The sequence below is a fragment of the Schistocerca piceifrons genome, chromosome 5 (assembly GCF_021461385.2).
Source record: "Schistocerca piceifrons isolate TAMUIC-IGC-003096 chromosome 5, iqSchPice1.1, whole genome shotgun sequence".
Classification (NCBI taxonomy): Eukaryota; Metazoa; Arthropoda; class Insecta; order Orthoptera; family Acrididae; genus Schistocerca; species Schistocerca piceifrons.
In genome coordinates this window covers 428509703-428527840 of record NC_060142.1, presented here as the reverse complement: position 1 = coordinate 428527840, position 18138 = coordinate 428509703, and the positions used below count along the sequence as shown (strand labels likewise).

The window sequence follows — 18138 nt, the reverse complement described above, 5'->3', positions numbered from 1 at the left end:
AGGGACCTAAGGACTCGGTTCCGCCTGTGGCCCTCCGTCGCCGTTTTCTTGCGCTCCTCGAATCATTTCCGGGCTGTGAGCCTGTCTACACTGATGGTTCCCTGGTTGATGGTCGCACTGCCTACGCTTTTGCTCATGCTGCCCATGTTGAGCAACGCTCCTTGCCGGCTGGCTGCAGTATTTTTACTGCAGAGCTGGTGGCCATCTCGCGCGCTCTTGAGCATATGCGTTTCTGCTCAGGTAGGTCCATCGTCATCTGCAGTGACTCCCTGAGCAGCCTTCAGGCCATCAACCGCTGCTGTCCCTCTTCTCCTCTGGTGTCCTCTATTCAGGAGTCTGTTTCCGCCATTGCCCGTTTTGGACGTTCGGTGGTCTTGGTTTGGACGCCAGGTCATGTTGGCATCCCGGGGAACGAACGTGTTGACAGGCTGGCCAAAGGGGCGCTCGACGCCCCAGTTTTGGAGATCGGCCTCACGGCTCCCGATCAGCAGCTGGTGTTGCGCCGTAAGGTGCTTGGGATGTGGTCTGCTGAGTGGCGAGGCTTGACAATGCCTAATAAACTGCGGGCTGTCAAGGAGACGACCGATGTGTGGCGCTCCTCCCTGCAGTCTTCTCGCAGGGACTCTGTTATCCTGTGTCGGCTCCGTATCGGCCATACATACCTGATGCACGGCCATCTTTTGCGTCAGGAGGATCCCCCCCTGTGTCGGTGTGGGTCCCGGCTGACGGTCGCCCACATTTTATTGGAGTGTCCCCGACTGCGCACCCTTCGGCAGTCTTTTAATTTCCCGGGCACCTTGCCTTTGATTTTAAGCGACAATGCCTCCATGGCTGACAATGTTTTACATTTTATCCGTGGTAGTCCTTTTTATGGATCCATTTAGGGGGGTCCTGCACTTTTTTGTTTCTGTGTCTTTTGTCCTCGCGTCTCTCCATATTTGTTGCTGTTTTGGTGTCTCATCGGATGGTTGACTCTTTCCCTTTTTTGTTGTCGTGGTCAGTCAACCAGTCTCCGGCCATCTTCTTTTCTTCTATTTCTTTCTGTCTGGTGTTCGTCTGTACTCTTCTTTTCTGTAGTGATCGTTGCCTAATTTGTGTTCTTTAGCACCTGGGGGGGGGGGGGGGGCGGGGCAGTCCCCTTCCTCTTGGGGTTTTATCTGCTCTGCGACTTTGTCTCGCTTGTTTTTGGAATGGGGGACTGATGACCTTAGCTGTTTAGTCCCCCTTAAACATCCCAACAACCACCACCACCATATTGAGCAAGCAGTGAAGGAAACAAAAGAAAAATTTGGAGTAGGTATTAAAATCCATGGAGAAGAAATAAAAACTTTGAGGTTTGCCGATGACACTGTAATTCTGTCAGAGACAGCAAAGGACTTGGAAGAGCAGTTGAACGGAATGGACAGTGTCTTGAAACGAGGGTATAAGATGAACATCAACAAAAGCAAAACCAGGGTAATGGAATGTAGTCGAATTAAGTCGGGTGATTCTGAGGGAATTAGATTAGGAAATGAGACACTTAAAGTAGTAAAGGAGTTTTGCTATTTGGGGAGCAAAATAACTGATGATGGTCGAAGTAGAGAGGATATAAAATGTAGACTGGCAATGGCAAGGAAAGCGTTTCTGAAGAAGAGAAATTTGTTAACATCCAGTATAGATTTAAGTGTCAGGAAGTCGTTTCTGAAAGTATTTGTATGGTGTGTAGCCATGTATGGAAGTGAAACATGGACGATAAATAGTTTGGATAAGAAGAGAATAGAAGCTTTTGAAACGTGGTGCTACAGAAGAATGCTGAAGATTAGATGGGTAGATCACATAAGTAATGTAGAGGTATTGAATAGGATTGGGCAGAAGAGAAATTTGTGGCACAACTTGGCTAGAAGAAGGGATCGGTTGGTAGGACATGTTCTGAGGCATCAAGGGATCACAAATTTATTATTGGAGGACAGTGTGGAAGGTAAAAATCGTAGAGGGAGACGAAGAGATGAATACACTAAGCAGATTCAGAGGGATGTAGGTTGCAGTAGTTACTGGGAAATGAAGAAGCTTGCACAGGATAGAGTAGCATGGAGAGCTGCATCAAACCAGTCTCAGGACTGAAGACCACAACATCAACAGTACGGCATAGAGACAAAAACAAAAATATTAAGGCAGAAATAAATGTAAATTTCCCGTCGAGACTTGGCTAAACTGAAAATGGATATACATGAATAGCATAATAATTAAAATGGGAAGAAAACTCAGGTGCCTGCTAGCATTTACTATTTTTTGTTACCTCAAATAAGTACTTTAATAAAGTCACACGGAATTCTAATATATAGGTATTGTATGGGGGTAGTGTAAATTTTGTCTGATCAGCATTTTCAAAGACAAATTTCATCTCTTTCATTGTTAAGATTACCTGCAAGACTTCATTGTCTCGTGCAATTCGGAATACTGTATATGATTGCATATGAAAACAGGAAACATGTTTCTGTCATTACATTCCTTGACTATACTCTGTCCATATCTTGTTATTAAGGTGAAAGCTCTTGTCATAATGTTAATCTGTATTATTTTCGTCATAGAATATTATAGTATTAGAAAATCGCACATCACATATCAAACAGCAGTTCCATTTTCATGTTCCAGAACACAGCGCATCCAGTAAATGGCATTTTTTCACCACCACCAAGTTCGGTCAGCCAATCTACTGCTCCATCAGTTGCTCCTGTAAGCAGTGTGGCAGATGCCGTAAATACAGGTAAGGGTAGCCACTGAGAGTTTATCATTAGTGATCATTTTCTGCTCCACCCACAGTGGTGTAGAGAAGCTACTGGCAGTTGCAGTTATTGCTTATGGAGAGGAAAAAACACCTAAATCTTTCATCATATCCTTCCCATTGCACATTAGTTTCTATGTTGTTGTTTCTCTTGAATATTGTGTTAAAATGCCTGACCTCTGCTCAGCACAATCATATTTTATAACATGGTTAGGTAGCCATTGTGTTACTGGAATGTTAACTAAATGTTTTGACTGAAGTCAAGTTACTGACATTTTATTTTGTGGCCTTACTTGTTAAACTTGTGCTGTAGATACAGCTCAGTGCATATAACTTAATATTTTATATGCTGTATTCATGTCACGAATGGCATTACATGGAAGGGGCCACAGGGGCCAGCATTTATTATATGGGTTTGGTGACCCTGGGGTTCCTGAGCTTGGGACAGGTAAGCATTGCCAACACTCTGTTGTCGTAAGCTGTGAGCATGCTTCAGCAGTCACCGTGCTGTGCAATGTGGAACAGTGATCTCAGCTTGACTGCCCAGATCGCTAGGGGAGGAACATTGTGTGTTAAAGGGAACGGGGATGTCGGCTTGATTGCTCATATCGTGAGGATTCTAAAAACCTCTAACAAAAACCACTGAGATGCATGGCTGTTGAGTGTAACAATCATTAGCGGGCAACCTCTGGTGAGCCTGCTGCACCTCAGTTGTGTGTGGCGTACGTAGGCAAGCGGGGCTCTGGCCAGGTGGACTTTCATTTCTCTAGCTGCTCGTGGGACCACGGTAGAATCCTTGAAAATTTCTCCTCCTCCTCCTAGTGGAAAGCATGGACCAGTGGTAGGTACTAACACCCAATCAACCAAGAGGACTGATGGAGCCAATCCTCCTGACTCAGGAGCTCCTTCCAAAAGTTTTGTCTGTAGTAATAGAATGCATGCCGGTAATCAGAATGTGTTCTTAATTGTGAAAAGGAAAGAGAGTAGCTTAGAAAGGTTTCACCATTCTACATTCAAAAAGGCTTAGAGGACATTGCTGGCACTTTAAAATCAGTCAACTAGTTGTGTAATGGGAAACTGTTGGTAGAAACTTATAGTTCCCAACAAGTTAAGAATCTTGAGAAAGCTCAGTGTATTGGGGAAAATGCTATCGAAACTGAGGTACACATCATCTTAAATTACAGCAAAGGTGCTGTGACATACAGAGATCTGGTAAACATTCCCAAGGAGGAATTGAAAGGTGAATGTGCTCCAGAAGGTATAGTCAACCTGCAAAATATCATGAAGAGGCTGGATGGGATTCTTGTAAAACGTGACTACTTTAACTTGATGTTCACTAGCACAAAACTTTCTGAGCCCATCAAGGCAGGTTTGTTCACCTAAGTGTGAGGCCTTACGTCCCCGATCCAATGTGCTGTTTCAAATGCCAGTGCTTTGGTCATACTACTCCTGGGTGTCGTGGAGAACCCATGTGCACCAACTGTGGTAAGGCTGCTCATGAAGGAGTCACTTGATCATCTTCTTTGAGTTTGTGAATTACTGTGGAACTCACACTGTCTCGAGTCGAGACTGTAGCATATATCGTGATGAATGGAAGATACAAGAGCGTAAGACTAAGAAGTACATTTCGTATGGCAACACCAAAAAGATATATAAGGCCATGCTGCTGCCCCTAGTTTTTGCTACCTCCTTTGCTTCTTTCCTTAAATAGCCAGAGCAGAAAGCCGATGATGTTACACAAACGGCAGTTGTTAGTGTCAGCACTAGTACCTTCATTTGTCAATACACTTGTGCTGCTGCAGTTATTTCAAAGCCTGTTTCTCCCCCCAGAACATCAGAAAAGGCCATGTTTGCTTATGTTGTGGGAGTCCCTGCCCTTCCAAAAGTTCAGTCTGGCCCACCACCCAGTGCTGCCACAACTACTTCTGCAGTTGCGACTCGAAAGCCTCCTCGGACTAAAAAATCAAAGTCTAAAGCGAACAATCACCACCGACGGAGACGAATCACCCACTGATGGAGACAAGAGGTACATAGTCTGATAGTGTTGACATTGTCATCTGTGATGTCTCTCCCGACTCTTCTTCAGAGGTGATGGATCTTGCTGTCAGACTGGGTAATCATCTCGCCCCAAGACTGAGCCTGGGTCCCCATCCATTGTGGGCTCCCCTCCCTGACAGAAAGTCTGACTGAAACTCCTAGCACAGGAATGTCCCCTGAGCTTGTGGTTGCAGAAAGCCCTTTTTAAAGCATCTGATGGCCGTATACTACAGGGATGTATGTTCCATTGCAAGGATGACCTGACTGGGGAAAGGGCGAAGGAGGGGTCACCGTGTTTTTCAATAATGCACACTGCTCCTCTGCTCTCCCCATGGCTATTGACCTGCAAGCAGTTGCAGTTGAAATTCATGTGTGTCGGAGGATAACTATTTTCTTGCTGTATTTATATCCACAAAATGAAACAGACTCTGAGGCTCTCACAGATCTCATGGAACAACTCCCCAAACCGTTTCTCACACTGGGAGACTTCAGTGCCCATCGTGCCATGTGGGGCTTGACTCCTACTTGCACTTGGGGGGTCAGGTTTTGGAGAGCTTCATGACAGCTCATGAGCTGTGCTTTCTCAACACAGGTACACCCACACATTTCTGTACTGCTACTGGGTCATTCTCAGACATCGGCCTCCCTTTCTGCTCTTCAGATCTCGCAGACTGTGTTCATTGGGAAGTCTTTGATGACCTCCATTCCAGTGACAACTTTCCACTCCACATTCTGCTACTGGATGGAGCATTACCTAAACAGAAGCCACCAAAATGGATGGTCAGCAGGGCTAACTGGGTGGTGCTCAGCCAGCTGACTGTGTTTGAACACCACAACAGTGTCCATGCATGGATGGATCCATTACACGAATGATCCATCATGCCACTGACGTATCCATCCCAAAGTCATAAGGTCATTGTAGGCAACCTGTACTTTGGTGGACTGATGAGTGTAACTCAACAGTCTAGGACAGGTGTGTGGCTCTTTGGCAATTCAGGCCTTTTGTGTCAAGGGAGCCAAGGCTTGACAACTAATTAAGAAGAGAAAGAAAAGGTCATTGCAAGCGTTCCTGGACTCCATCAACCATTCCACTTGTTCTAGAAAAGTATGGGAAGCCATCAGAAAGTTTTCCAGTAAACACAGTTATTTACCAATAGCAGCAGTGCTCAAATAGGAGTATCCCCAAACTACACCCAGAGACATCACTTAATGATGGCAGAGCATTCTGCACAGCCTACTGCCAATGCTAGTGCCAGGATCTGGCTTTTTGCCGCTACTACGTGACTGTAGAGACGGTTAAGTGGACTTCAGATCCAACAGATCTGAGTCTCACAACTAGATTGGCACCATCTGAGGCTCATGATACTGCATCCGGTCAGGAAGAAATTTGGTACTACATGCTTTGACATTTTGCCTACAGTGTGAAAGGAAATCCTCCTTGAATGTCGAAGAGGTGCACGCCTGTCCCGAATTGGTGAGTGGCATTCAGTGGTCCACCACTTTAATTTGAACATTACTTAAAATAGAGGGCAGATCTGTTGGCAAATCTTCTGCTGCCCTCTGGCTGGAAAAGAACACACTGTATAATAAAACATGGCACTCAGTGATCTGTAGACAACAAGCACAAGAAGTTGGAGGGTCCTCTCATCAGAGCAAGAAGCTGTGTGTCATAGGGCTGTGCCCTATGCAAAGATGAATGAAGAGGACCTTATTCCGTCAGTGTTGCTAAAAAAATACACCTTGGTTATGTTGTCGACTTTGCTAGACAGTAGACAGAGTTTATTGTCTGTAACTTCCAACCACTCTTCTTCCCATCGGTGCAAGACTCTGTATATCAACAGTGAGGTGGTAGTGTGCAGAGGGATGGCTCACTGAAATAACTGAGGATCGCAGTGCACGTGCTTGACTGCTACATTCTCCTTTTCGTTCCCTGCAATACCCTTGTACCCTGGTACTCAGCAGAAAGACACCTACTTCCCCAGCCATTGGAGCTGGCGGAGGTTGGATATTCTGGACGACTTCATATGCTGGGTACAAGCATCGTAAAGAGTGAAGGGCACTCAGAGAATCAGACAAAACCAGAAATTTAGTACTCTAAGAATGTCTTTTCTATTCCAATTCCCGGAAGATAGTATATAATTGTGTTTCAAAGACAGTAAAATCGTGAGGCAGTTGGACCTTGAGGACACAATCAGGGAAAACAACAGAGTGACCAGTGGAATCCCCCCTGCTTCAACCCTTCCGTAATGACAGCTGTAGAGTTGTGATGCTCAGTTAAAAGGTTCTTAAATAATGTGTTAAAAAAATCTGCAGGAGTGCAACCTCTACTGTACTGCGCTGAATCAAAAATTACCCTGGGTCTCTGCAATAATCAAGATGGCAGACAGCTAAAACCCTGGATTTGGGGATATACTTGCCCACACCAAGTGATTCCAGCACACATTGCATGCGGATCCCAAAAGACCTTGTTCTCATGGATGATTAGAAAATAGACGTTTCAGAGGTGGCCGAGCAACAGTATGCTGGTGAATTCAGAGCTGTGAGGAACTTATCGTCTGACACACTATGAGGAGTTTCCATTGGATTGTAAGTGGTGGTTCACTAGTCTCAGCACAGAGATGGCATATGGGCTGAGTTCTGCAAGCACTCATGGCCAGCCTAGCCTTCATGGTGGACATCATCAATGATCTTCATGTAAGGTGGTCTCACCAATCCATACACTGTGCACCTGTAGTCTGGCCAGGAATGCACAAAATCCCTATAAAGCGGGAGCAGACGTGCCTGCCCCCTCCCCAAGACCTGTGGCTAAGGTACTTTGTGATATTCAGTGCCTTCTTGGTTCTGGCTTTCAGGTCTTGCAGGTGTGGCAACCATGACAATGTGGAGTCAAAAATGAGGTCCAGAAATCTCACTGAGTCTTTAAAACACTGGATGGTATCCCTCAGATGGAAAGCAGATAAATTAAAAATATGACAAGAATGAATGCACACACACTCACCTGCAGAAAACTGGAAACCTGTCTTTGTAGCCCACTCCTTTAATCTCTGTAGTATAAGTTGTAACTGGCGAGTTCCTGTTTCAACACTGGAGGAGGAACAGAAAACAGCAAAAGCATCCACAAATAAGGAGCACTGAACAGGACTCCTCACTATAGAAGTGTACTATTTATGGCTATGGCAAAGAGGGTAACACTTAAAGCACTGCCGTGAGGGGCATCATTCTACTGGATCGAATAGCAAGTCACCAATGCAGAACTTAAAAAACCAGTTAAGAAATACTGTATAATATGGAGAGAGCGAGCACAAAAGCCCGATTAAGTTTCTCTAGAATATAATGTCTCCAAACCATTTCATATGCCATAATGATGTCAATGAATATACAGAGACATTGATGTTTACATAGGAAAGTCTGCTGAATGGCTGCATTCAGCAGGACCAGGTGGCCAATAGTGGACTGAAATGTCCAGAATCGGTGCTGAGAGTGGCTAAGACGTTGCCTGGTCTCTGACAACCAGATCAGATGTTAGTTAAGCAGCTGCTCCAGGATCTTTCCGACACAGCTCATTAAGGAAATACCCTTTGTAACTACTGGGCCATGTGTGCAGTCCTTTCATGGTTTGTGGAGAGGGATCAAAATTGCCTCTCCCAAGAGATAGGAAAGTGACCTGTCTTATAAAACAAATTAAAACATTCTAGGAGGATTTGCTTTGCTGCTGTAGGCAAAGTTTCTGTGATTTGTGCAACTTGTTTTCTAAAATTTTAGAGTTATGTTCTTAACATGTTAACATAGTGACTGGCTCACCCAACATTTTTATAAGTGGTCAGCCGTATTGTTGCTATCAGTTTTTAATACTCATAGTACTGCATAGGGACAAAAACAAAAATATTTCCCTGTGCCCTTCTTTTAGCTCTTCTGTGGTTTTACTTCTGTTTTAATCCCGTGTATACTACTTTTCACCCTTCCTCCATCATTTGAAGGCGTTTGAGATAGAGATTGTGTAGGTCAGCTCGAAGAGGTGGGAGTAAGTGAGTGATCATTGTTTTAGTTTTCCTCTTCACTGTTTCACAACATTTTGTCATTTTACACATTCATTTCTTTCAGTATTTGTGAGGGTGCTGATAAACTCAGTGTTGAGTGCCCATAAGCTTCAAATACACACACTCCATGGAAGGGTAAAATATACTGTATGTAACGATGAGGTGAACAGATCCGATACACTTGCCCAAGGATAAACTTTTAAAATACTCTGTAATGGAAGGAGTAAAGATAACAAAATGTAACTGAGGCACTGAGTGGTCAGTAGGAACATATATGGGACTGAAAATGCTGCTGAGATTTCAGACAGTGTCCTCCTTCGGTGTTAATTACTACAGAGAACTCTCTCCCTCTCCCCCTCCCCCCTCTGTCTCCCTCTCCCTCTCCCCCTCCCCCCTCTGTCTCCCTCTCCCCCTCCCCCCTCTGTCTCCCTCTCCCCCTCCCCCCTCTGTCTCCCTCTCTCTCTCCCCCTCCCCCCTCTGTCTCCCTCTCCCTCTCCCCCTCCCCCCTCTGTCTCCCTCTCCCCCTCCCCCCTCTGTCTCCCTCTCCCCCTCCCCCCTCTGTCTCCCTCTCCCTCTCCCCCCTCTGTCTCCCTCTCCCTCTCCCCCTCCCCCCTCTGTCTCCCTCTCCCTCTCCCCCCTCCCCCCTCTGTCTCCCTCTCCCTCTCCCCCTCCCCCCTCTGTCTCCCTCTCCCTCTCCCCCTCCCCCCTCTGTCTCCCTCTCCCTCTCCCCCTCCCCCCTCTGTCTCCCTCTCCCTCTCCCCCCTCTGTCTCCCTCTCCCTCTCCCCCTCCCCCCTCTGTCTCCCTCTCCCTCTCCCCCTCCCCCTCTGTCTCCCTCTCCCTCTCCCTCTCCCCCTCCCCCCTCTGTCTCCCTCTCCCTCTCCCCCTCCCCCCTCTGTCTCCCTCTCCCCCTCCCCCCTCTGTCTCCCTCTCCCTCTCCCCCTCCCCCCTCTGTCTCCCTCTCCCCCTCCCCCCTCTGTCTCCCTCTCCCCCTCTCCCCCTCCCCCCTCTGTCTCCCTCTCCCCCTCCCCCCTCTGTCTCCCTCTCCCCCTCCCCCCTCTGTCTCCCTCTCCCCCTCCCCCCTCTGTCTCCCTCTCCCCCTCCCCCCTCTGTCTCCCTCTCCCCCTCCCCCCTCTGTCTCCCTCTCCCCCTCCCCCCTCTGTCTCCCTCTCCCCCCTCTGTCTCCCTCTCCCCCTCCCCCCTCTGTCTCCCTCTCCCCCTCCCCCCTCTGTCTCCCTCTCCCCCTCCCCCCTCTGTCTCCCTCTCCCCTCCCCCCTCTGTCTCCCTCTCCCCCTCCCCCCTCTGTCTCCCTCTCCCCCTCCCCCCTCTGTCTCCCTCTCCCCCTCCCCCCTCTGTCTCCCTCTCCCCCTCCCCCCTCTGTCTCCCTCTCCCCCTCCCCCCTCTGTCTCCCTCTCCCCCTCCCCCCTCTGTCTCCCTCTCCCCCTCCCCCCTCTGTCTCCCTCTCCCCCTCCCTCTCTGTCTCCCTCTCCCCCTCCCCCCTCTGTCTCCCTCCCCCCTCCCCCCTCTGTCTCCCTCCCCCTCCTCCCTCTGTCTCCCTCCCCCCCCTCCCCCTCTGTCTCCCTCCCCCCCTCTCTCTATCTCTCTCTCTCTCTCTCTCTCTCTCTCTCTCTCTCTCTCTGACTATGTTATCTTGTCCAGCTTCATTGTAGTGACACTGTAACTTGACTGGGGTGATAGTTTGTATCAGACTGAGTAGCAAGGGGGTGAAAGGAGGCAGATAGAGTGAGGTATGGTTCATAGGATGTGTGGCAAATGGCTGAGGGGAGACACAGCAAGTGGATGGGATAAGAATGTGGCACTTGTGTGCTCTATTTCAAACTCTAGACATTTTGAATAGTGAAACAGAACTGTGATCGGATTTTCATAGAGAGTTGGTTTTTAATTTCTTTGTATTATCCTTCAACTAAAAATAAAATAAAACTGAAGTATAAACAAAATATTGAAATAACTTCATGTGAACTAAAATTTATCCTTAGCTTAAAAATTAGGCACCTACAAGTTGGAAGTGAACTGCTTTACTATTTCTCTAAAAGATTCTTACATTTATAGTCCTATTCAGTTGCAATATAAACTTTGGGTGATAACAGTCTGACTCTACTAAGTTATCAACGCTATTCTATAGTCCCCATGCAAAAGGCATTGGTTTTAAGTGAATTATAATATTAATATTTCTCTCATTCACATAGTTTCTGCTCAAGAAGAGTGATTTCATGCAATAATGCTTCTGTTCATGTTTTCAGAATTCATGACAGTGTTGTATGGACCTTTCAAAAATAGCTTTCATCACACCTAAAACTTCAATAATACATGATAAAAAAAAAACAGAAATCTCTTTCTGAATAATTTTCAATGGCAGGGAATCACTAAGTATAGGCAGTCATCTGTGTAAATGAGATAAAAATAAACTTGCAGTCTTAGTGCAGATCAATAGTGTGTGCTGTGTCTCCAGTTGCAAAAGGGACGATGCACTTGATGCACACAGTTCAGCGTACGTTGAAGGATCATTTCAAGTTGACGCTGCGTGTTCATTGTCACTTTATGACAATAAAAGTTGGCAGCACAGGACTTTTCCACCAAATTGGTGTTCACCACAGTGGCATCATTTGAATATTCATGTGCTATTGTCAGATACAAAACAATGAAAATCTGCCTCAACAACGCCAGCTGATTGCAGCCATCTATAAAATTACAGTTCATAGTTGTCCTGAGGAGAATGCAACATAATTGCTCACCGTGTTTTTGGAGGTAACTGGTAGGACTGTGTCAACACAGGCAGTACACAGCCATCTTCACATTATCAGTTTGGCCCCTAGGTGTCCATTGCGAACAATATTACAAGGGCCCCCACTACCATCACCATGATGCAAGAAGGTGGGTGAGGAAATACCTAATGTGGAACTTAGATTGTTAGTGTTGTGTTTCCTTCAGTTCAAGTGCAGCATTTGTATGTGTGATGAACGTTGTAGAACAGTGTGATACCACCAAGTACCAGTGTGTGCCTCAGGCATGCATTTCTATAAGTACAGCAGAGAGGTAAGTCATAGATCTCTCATGGGTAATTTGAGGGCTGTGTAGTATTGGGAAGCGATCCTCTAAATTTCTGTCCAGCCCTACAATCAACATTTTGGTGTTAATTTCATCTTGCAAGACAATGCATGAGCACACTTTGTGAACATCTTCCTCCAGAAGGAATGGGCTGGAGTATTTGCTGACTCAAACCCAGTTGTGCATACAAATGTGCACTTTTGAACAGACTGCCTTATTTTTGTTTAATTTAATTTTGTTTTTATTTCACACAGGAGTCTCCACCCCCCCCCCCTTTTCTCTCCCCATAAGGCCTGTTCTGTCATTCTCTGCTCCCCTTGAATTTGAGCTCACTCTTACGAGCAAGTGGGTGCAAAACTTTTAAAAAAGTAGTTGTAATGAGGTCTAGTGAATGAGGTGGTGCAATAATGACACTGGTATATTATTTGGAATGAGTGTCATTTAAATCCCTATTTTGTCACTTTGATTGTTGTCAGTGTTTTCTGAAATTAACTTTAGGAAAAAGCTGCTTCACTCCAAAGCTCGCTTTTTTGTGATATTTGAGATTAATTGCTGGAAGTGCTAGTAGTATATGTCTGTGATTGGGGATTCTGTAATGTAGATTTGACTGCCTCAACTCAAGATTACAATAAACCTTTGTGTCATGCTTCATAATGTTCCATTTGCTGCCTGTATACATATGTAACATATGCAGTTAGTTGAAGCTGTTGTGGGTACATAAAACACTCGAGCAGTGTCTCAGTACTGACTGCACAAATATTTTACATGCACTCTCTTTGACTGATGAACTGTACTTAACAAAAACGTTACCGAAGCTTTTTAGCAACTTTAGCCATAATTCAGTCAATGTGATCATTGAGTTTTTATATTCTCGTGCATTGCTTGTCCTATTTGTTTGATGAGACTGATGCCAGCTGTGATTCATTAAAATTGTAGTCACACAAGGAGTACTTTTTGCATTCAGTTAAGCTTGTAGCTTTACCATGTCCCAAATTTACAACCCTAGCTGGTCTTTGCGTATTGTTAAGGCTTAGTTGATTATCTGGGAGTTCTTTACCTTCCTTCATAGAAAATTTCTTCACACACCATTTGTGATAAGGTGGTAGTTAGAGCATGAACAACAACAGTCCTGTTGTCACTGATGCACATCTCTGGTTGTGTGTACCATTGTTGCGTCTTTTATATAACAGAGGTTCACAAGCCTGAAAATGCTTCAGGTTCTTCATGTGGGTTTCCAAACACCTATTCTTCAGCAGTTGACACGCCAGCTGACTACTGGTTAATTGAAGTAACTCAATATTAGCGACACATCAGTAAATGGCATTTTTATAATGTTTTTAGACCCCTTACAAAAAAAGGTTTTACAAAACTTTATGTTGTCATGGCCTGTCTTTTTAGGTCCAGTGTCAACAAGCAGAATCACAACAGCTCCCACAAGCCCTTCTGTGTCTATTCAAACAGGAGTTGAACTGGGTTCTGAATGCACAGAATCACGCATTCCTGTCCCACCTCCACAACAAAGGACTATACCAGGTACAGCGTCTTTCAACTATTGGATCATTCTGTATTTGGCATGAAGTGCTGCCTTTGAACTCTTAAAGCCATTCCCTAAATTTTGATTCCTGTTGGTTTCCAATTCATTTGAACTATTTAGTATTTGGTTCGAAGTTGGATTATTGCATGTCCTTTCCATATTAAATGGTTTGCACATCCTCTGGATCTCTGAATTTCTCATTGATAGTGCATTATCCAGATGCTGCATGAGCATGATTATTTTCTTTCCTGCCTACTTGATGTAGTATTTGAAATACAATCGGGTTGCAATTTCATGTTATTCTCTGGCTTATTGCAGGTATCTTAAAATTCTTCATAAAGTTCATACACCTGTCTATTTTCATTCTTTTATAGTGCATGTTTTAAGTTAGTTCAATTTCCATGATATTATCTAATTTCACTCTTTGATAGTACCTTTTTTGAGTAGTTCAAGTGAAATTGAACATACTGCTGGTTTCTTTCAGTTACATAGATACTTTTTTTGGGAGTAATTATCATTTATACTCTCTGAAGTATAGATTTTACACACACACACACACACACACACACACACACACACACACACACACACACACACCTTGAGTTATTTTCAGAATTATATACTAATCTAAATTTATTATTGTGGAACAGATATTCCATGTGGAGGAGTGACACTTCCTGTACCAGAGACATCATATTCTAGCTCTGAAGATGAAGATTTCTATGATGCCCATGAATATGCAGAGACGCCTAGCCCTGCTTCTAGCTCGTAAGTGAATTTCTCTATAAGTAAAAATCACTGAAACTGGTAACCAACACACTATTCAATGTTTGAAAGGAATTATGCAGGTCATGCAACTGTGGTTTGAGGACATTCTGGCAAGTACTTGCTACCTCAAACAGTATGCATAAACGTTTTCTTCCTGTTGAATTGGTGTGATATTTTTCAACATCAATGAAATGCGTAGTTCATAAACAAAGAACCGTTATGGGGATCATGAAAACTTGCCTTCCTTCATAAATATTATGTAGTGATGCATTTCTCAGGCCAGGTCTACACCAGATGCCTCTGTTTCATGTAAATACACTGTGCAAGGAGGAGGAGAAGAGGGGGTGGGGGGGGGGGGGTGGGGTGCGAAAAGTTCCATGTATGTTTTTCTCCTCTGCCTCTTCCTCCTCTTTCAGTTTATTAAATAGTAAACGGAATACTTTTGCCCTTAAGTAGGCAACCATACCATCAGAATAAGAGAAAATAGTAACACGACTTGTCCTGCTGACAGAAAAGTTTTTACATTATTTGCTGCCTTTTTGTATTTCATATTACCCTCTTTTTCAACCATTCCTTGTTCTCTGAGTTTCAGAGATGAAACCACATTTCAACTGCTGATACAAAATGCCAGATAAACCCAATGGACTTTTATTGAAACTAATCAAAATATACTTGAATGACATTTATTCAAATTGTCATGACACCCATTGAATGGGAAGCTTTTATACACTAAAAATTTTGTGTGATATGGTGGAAATGACCGGTCAAGTCAGCAATATCAGTGAGCTTGTGTACCCTCTAATTTGATAAACATTGAGCACAACAATATGAATGTTTTACACAGTTTAATTGTTTGTCCATGTTTTTAGACATTCTGAGCGCTTATCATCTTCAGTGAATTACTACAGTACTACTCAGTTTTAAAGCCACATCATTTACAAATGAAGCAGTCTGAAAACTGAGAAAATTCTATTTAATCAAGCCACTCTGAGAGTCTCATAGGTCATATGCATTACCATCCTTAAATTCATCAGTCCTTTACTTAACCTTTGAAAATGAATGGGAATCCTTAATGTTTAATCTGACTCTGGCTTCATATTTGATGGAGTTTTCAGTTTATAATTAAGTTTTGTCCATTTCTTTCAAAAATCTTAACACTTGATTGTTTATACAATCATCACAAAAAGCATCTAAATGTACATTTATGAAGGTTCAGAGCCATACTTTTCAAAGATTATAGAAATTTAGCTGTCCATGTTTTAGGCTAAGAGCTCTTGGAATGTCTGTCAGGAAAAATGAAACAATTGTGATCATGCATAGTATTGCTAAACAGGTAAGTTCAGAAAAATCTGTTCGCTGTCCCATATTCTGATATTGTACAATCAACTGATGATTGACTAATACCAGGAGCAATTTTTTAAGCTCTTTTTGCCTGCAAGCTCAGAACAGAGAAGGCTGGCTCTGAGCCGGCATGCCAGTTGGAACGCCAGTATGATGTACTACTGATGTAATGGATGTCAGGGGCATTGCCACACAACCTCCAAATAGCAAATGTTGCAGTGCTACATAACAAGGTAGTGTGGAGTAACACTTAATAACATCAGCACCAGAGCACCACTGTGAAGTCAAACATAGGCAGAAATACCAGAGCTCGAAGACCCAGAATAATTATTGACTTATCACAATGAGGCAAGGAGCACTGACAGGAACGATAAACAAGGAAAAATGCATTAATACGTCCAGAGCCACCCTGCCATAGATGAAAGATCTGTCCTTTAAATAGTGAAACTTTCAGAGCTACACACATTCATTCATACTGCCATTCTGTCCATGCCACTAGAACGAGAGAGAACAACAGTGCACTGAGTGTCAGTGAATCCATGATAGGCTGATCAGTGATGGTCTCCCTGCTATCTGCTTGCTGACTTCAGCACTGAGATGTAACCAACCTGATGTATATGGTAGTCTACTGCTGCTGCCTAATGAAACATTGTGGATGAGGTGAAGACTATCGTGTTGCTAGCCCCCCTCCATGAAGGAATACCTTGGATGGTCTGCAAGCTGTTGTCTCCAGGCCGACTAAATACGGCACCTACACGCTGTCCCCTGGTTGACTCGCAAATATATGTTCCAGTCTTAGTCGATCCGTGGTGGGTAACCAGGGCGCAGACCTCATGACAGCCAGCATTCTGCACCACAGTCAGCTATCCTCACCTGAGTGTGCGGCTGGCTGACTATGAGAATGCTGATGTGGGAGCCACACTGTACTGCAGAATATCTGAGTTGATGACACCTTCATGCCAAAACTGCTGCGAGCACAACGTGCAGCCGTTGCTCTCTGACCTGTGGGACATCATCATGTCTCGCTGACGGGGCATCAGCATTTATTTGCGGCACGCTCTTACACCCACACTGAAAACACTTTATAAATCTGTAAACTTGACAAAAGTTTTTGCATATACCACTGTGCCATTGATGCCCTTTGACACAAACTGGACCACTCACCCACTCTCTATCCTCGGTCTCCTGCTCACAGAGAATTGCCAGCTGTCCAGGTTGTGACAGCTCTCTACCTAATTTAGATTCTTTATGGTAAAATTTTGTTACTTGCTACACTGGCATTTTTCTGGAATTGTATCGAAAATGGGAACAGAAGGGATGCGAACAGAAGGGATGCTCTGTGTTGTGCTTCAAACAATAAATTCTGTTCATTCTGTTTTTGGTCTGTGTTGAATAAACAAATTGTGTTTTACACAGTTTATTCTAGAAAAAAACAGGCAACTGTGATAATTACTAAGATCTAATGAATCTAAATTGTCATCCTTACAATGATACAAAATACATGAAAAGAAAAGAGGATGGAGGAAAGATGAGTACTTTTATAATTCAATTTTATGTATAATATACCAGTAAACTTGAATTGTTCAGCCAATGAAACTTTTTAACACATTACTATTAAGTCATAGTGACAGTGAAAATGTGAACATCATTATTGGTCATTGAACTGTGGAAATGTTTCCTGGTTGGCCAGATAGTGTTCACTATATATCGATGTTGACAGTCATGTTAACACAACAAATCTTCAGGCAATCCCTAAGTATTATTCTGCATGGGTCCTGTGGTATTACTAAAGCCATCATAATTGTGTGGACTACATTGGTATTATTATTAACAACTTTTATTTTTATGTCTCATGTCTTTGTTACCAGACATTTCTTTTTCCACATGAGTCACAACAATTACATGATGGCTTGAAGAGCATGATGATGAATTCCAGTAGTTATTTTTGCCACCAACTTTGCACCATGTGAAGCAATATAGGCTTTTAAATTGTTGATAAATTATGGTAAATGTCCTAAGGAGGTTGAACATTATATTTGCCTTCACTCAGCATCAGTCTAATTGTGAATATATTATCCTATTTTGTATTTAAAATATTTGTAACACACAAAATGTATGCAGAATTGGTCAAATCACTTATGTTAAAATAAGGTGCATCACCTGCAAAAATTGAAAGATTTATTTCTGTTATCAAATATGCGTACCAAGTTTTTTTGTAATTTTTACTAAGCTCTCCTTATAATTTATCCCAGTTCAGAAACATCATTTGCTTTGAAACATCCTGGCAGATTAAAATTCTGTGCCAGACTGGGACTCGAACCTGGGATCTTTGCCTTTCCCAGGCAAGTGCTTTACCAGCTTACCTATCTAAGCAAGACTCATGACCTGCTTTCACAGCTTCACTCCACTAGTACTTGTCTGCTACCATCTGAACTTGGCAGAAGGTCTCCTGCATATGTTGGGCTAGCACTCCTGGAAGAACAGAAATTGCAAAGAGTGTTTCCAGAATGCATTTTTACTCTGCAGTGAAGTGTGCACTGACTTGAAACTTCCTGGCAGATTAAAACTGTGCACTAGATGTGGACTCAAACCTGGG

General features: G+C 43.8%; 1 protein-coding gene across 4 annotated transcripts in view; it reads left to right on the top strand.

Moving 5' to 3' along the window:
- LOC124797845 (oxysterol-binding protein-related protein 9) overlaps window positions 1–18138 on the top strand; it is a 513791-nt gene that overhangs the window by 253128 nt on the left and 242525 nt on the right. For 2 of the 4 annotated variants that reach the window (XM_047260896.1, XM_047260895.1), the window contains 3 exons: window positions 2632–2743; window positions 13298–13432; window positions 14084–14201. In XM_047260896.1, coding sequence (XP_047116852.1) covers window positions 2632–2743; window positions 13298–13432; window positions 14084–14201 — 365 coding nt within the window. The remainder of the gene's footprint in view (window positions 1–2631; window positions 2744–13297; window positions 13433–14083; window positions 14202–18138) is intronic. The other 2 variants (XM_047260898.1, XM_047260897.1) reach the window with 1 other exon arrangement.